This window comes from Sinocyclocheilus anshuiensis, unplaced genomic scaffold (genome assembly GCF_001515605.1).
Source record: "Sinocyclocheilus anshuiensis isolate Anshui unplaced genomic scaffold, SAMN03320099.WGS_v1.1 scaffold1689, whole genome shotgun sequence".
In the NCBI taxonomy this organism is placed as follows: domain Eukaryota; kingdom Metazoa; phylum Chordata; class Actinopteri; order Cypriniformes; family Cyprinidae; genus Sinocyclocheilus; species Sinocyclocheilus anshuiensis.
Window position 1 is genome coordinate 35,668 of NW_015540840.1, and position 3,487 is coordinate 39,154.

Consider the following 3,487-nt stretch of genomic DNA (forward strand, 5'->3'; position numbering starts at 1 on the left):
GAGGACATGTACTGATTTGTAACCCCTTAAATGTTTATTTTTGGTTTTCATAATGACTTGTTTTTTTCCAGTGATGTGGATAGCATAACCAAGCTGTGGCCGCAGTGGAAAACAGTCCTTCCAGAGCTGCTCTAGCATGTGTGCTGTATGTTTAACACACACACACACACACACACACACACACACACACACGGTTTCTTCACTCGTCACACCATCATCATCATCATGCTCCCAAACGGCTTTGACAGCCAAACCTGTCCCTTTCCCTGAAACGTCAAGCTTCAATAATTTATCAACACACTGACATGTTTACGGTTCTCTGATGTCAGTTAATGATCATAAATATTATTTTAGGTCCTGAAATAAATAGTCACACTTGTACTGTTCATGGTGAAAATGACCGAATAGAAACGAATGGAAACAGATTTCACCTGGTGGAAACGTTTGGTACGGCAGCCAAACAAAGTCTGACTGAAAGCTCATTTTTTTGCGATATCAACTTCAAATTTGGAACACAACTCGTTTAGATTTATGGCTTTGATTTTCTGACAATGCTGATTGGATGTTGAGATGCGGGCGTGGATTTGAACGTGACTGATTATTTTATCTTCAGACTGAGATTCCATCCAGATCAAACATGTCTGATATTTTGAGCTAACATATATTGTGTGACGTTCAGTTTCTCTCTGTAATCATGTTCAAAGGCCATAAGAGTGTGTTTTAAGATTGATGTTGATGATGTGTATTCCAGCCTGTAGTGTGTGACTGTGTTACCGTAGCTGAATCCTGCTGTTTTAGGAGCTTCTCTCGTCTGATCGCCGACAGGATGACGGAGCCTGGAAACAAGACCTACACACACACACACACACACACACTATTACACATTTACACAAAAACGTGTGCTTTGCTGTAACTGTAGGCAGTGTGTGTGTTGTACCTGCGGCGTTGTGTTTGTGGTACTCTATGAGTTCAGGAATGCTGTTGAAGATGTATTTCTCTGCCAGGTAAAACTGTTTTGGTGAGCCATTTGTTTCTTTAATCTGGTAATGTCTGACTGTAGCTGCTCCGTCCCTGAAAACCAGCAAAAACCATCACAAACAACACACACCATCAGAACCACATCATGCGTGTGTGTGTGTGTGTGTGTGTGTGTAAGAGAGTGTGTGTGTGTGTGAGAGAGAGTGAGACACTCAGTGTGTGTGTGCGTAAGAGTGCGTGTGTGTGTGTGTGTGTAAGAGGGTGTGTGTGTGTGTGTGTGTGTGTCTCACGCTGTATTCCTGGTGTACAGTGACACAGTGTACGTCCCTGTATTGCTGGACACTCGAACCATAAATCCACCATCTTTCGCCTAAACACACACACATTAATAAAGTATGTTTAACACACATTTTTCTGAACAGTCACACTGATACAGACACACACCTCTTTCCTGAGCTGCTCTTCAGCTTTGTTGCGATTGACATTTTTACAAAACCATCTGAAACACAAAACACAAACATAAACAAGTGAAGTTTAAAATCTGACCATAAAATACAACCCTAAAAAACAGACATACAGCAACAAGTGTTTGCACACAAGTGAACGTTTCAATCCCTCTCTGAAGTTGATGAACGTCTAAAGTGAGCAGAGCTGGAAGACACTGAAAGAAATCTGGTGCTGGATTCACTTTGAAGCCATTTTCACTCAGAAATTGCTAGTAAATTTAAAAAAATCGCGCAAGTAATGCATTGAATTAAAACTGAGAGTTATAAATTGAAATTTTTTAAGCAACTCAAATACAGGTGCATCTCAATAAATTAGAATGTTGTGGAAAAGTTCATTTATTTCAGTAATTCAACTCAAATTGTGAAACTCGTGTATTAAATAATAAGAGTTTTCATTTGTCACACAATTTCAACATTACATCTTTCCCTGACCTCCGTTTGTGTGATTTCATAAGTTTCATGACTGCGCTCTTACTCTAACATGAGGAGAATGAGTCGTAATGAAGAATGAGTAGATGAGTGATTGATTTGACTCACATGAACTGCTCCAGCGTGTCTGACTCCTTCTCAGTCACGTAGTTGCTCGGGATGTAGCCCTCCTCTCTAAAACACACACAACAACTAGATAAAAAAGTTTGTCAAGACAAACTTTAGGTTGGCTTGAGAAAGCCTAGCCTGAAAGTTTAAAGCAGTTGTAAAAGCCTGAAGTTTGAACATTTAGATAGATTAGATAGATGTTGATAAAATGATTCTAGCATGATTAGCATGTTTTTAGCATGATTAGCCTGTTACTAGCATATTGCTGGCATGATTAGCAAGTTACTAGCATGTCGCTAGCATGTTTGTAGCATGATTAGCATGTTAATAGCATGTTGCTAGCAAGATTAACATATGATTAGCATGTTTGCTAGCATGACTAGCAAGTGACTAACATGTTGCTAGCATGATTAGCGAGTTACTAGCATGTTTATAGCATGATTAGCATGCTACTAGCATATTGCTAGCATGATTAACAAGTGACTAGCATGTCGCTAGCATGATTAGCAAGTTACTAGCATGTTGCTAGCCTGTTTCTAGCATGGTTAGCATGCTGCTGGCATTTTGCTAGCATGGTTAGCAAGTGACTAGCATGTCGCTAGCATGTTTCTAACATGATTAACATGTTATTAGCATGATTAGCATGCTACTAGCATGTTGCTAGCATGATTAGCAATTTACTAGCATGTCATTAGCATGTTGCTAACATGATTAGCAGGTGACTAGCATGTTTCTAGCATGATTAGCAAGTTACTATCGTGTTGCTAGCATGTTTCTATCATGATTAACATGTCGCTAGGATAGATAGATAGATAGACAGATAGATAGATAGATAGATAGAGTCAGATGATAGATAGACAGACAGACAGATAGATAGATAGATAGATAGATAGACAGACAGACAGACAGACAGACAGATAGATAGATAGAGTCTAATGGGCTTCAGTTTGTTTACATTTGTCCTGTTGGCCTACTTTCAATAATGTCATGAAGTCCAAACAGATGATAAAAACATCACAATAATCCACAAGTAATCCACAGCACTCCAGTCCATCAGTTAACATCTGGAGAAGACAAAAGCTGAAACACATCCAGCATTAAGACACTTTTAACTCAAATACATAGTCCATAATCCATAATAACTCTTCCTCCAGTGAAAAAGTGCATCTGCTGTTGTCTCTCACGTCAAAATCCAGCCACATATTAGTTTAGAGCTGTTTAAACGCTGCTTGATCTGTGCAGATTTCTCTCCTGATTCACACCAGAACACTTTTTCACTGGAGGAAGCGTTATTATGGATTATAGACTCGTATCTATCTATCTATCTGTCATCTGACTCTATCTATCTGTCTATCTATCTGTCTTAATGCTGGATTTGTCTCAGCTTTTGTCTTCTCCAGATGTTAACTGATGGACTGGAGTGCTGTGGATTACTTGTGGAAACCTGATGAAGAAACAAACTCATC

At 39.2% G+C, this 3,487-nt stretch overlaps 1 protein-coding gene across 1 annotated transcript in view; it reads right to left on the minus strand.

Moving 5' to 3' along the window:
* Nucleotides 1-3,487, minus strand: part of tec (tec protein tyrosine kinase) — a 16,124-nt gene that overhangs the window by 4,137 nt on the left and 8,500 nt on the right. Inside the window, exons 9-13 of the mRNA XM_016484850.1 lie at nucleotides 2,022-2,087; nucleotides 1,423-1,477; nucleotides 1,269-1,348; nucleotides 938-1,071; nucleotides 638-849 (exon numbers count right to left, since the gene is read on the minus strand). Coding sequence (XP_016340336.1) covers nucleotides 638-849; nucleotides 938-1,071; nucleotides 1,269-1,348; nucleotides 1,423-1,477; nucleotides 2,022-2,087 — 547 coding nt within the window. The remainder of the gene's footprint in view (nucleotides 1-637; nucleotides 850-937; nucleotides 1,072-1,268; nucleotides 1,349-1,422; nucleotides 1,478-2,021; nucleotides 2,088-3,487) is intronic.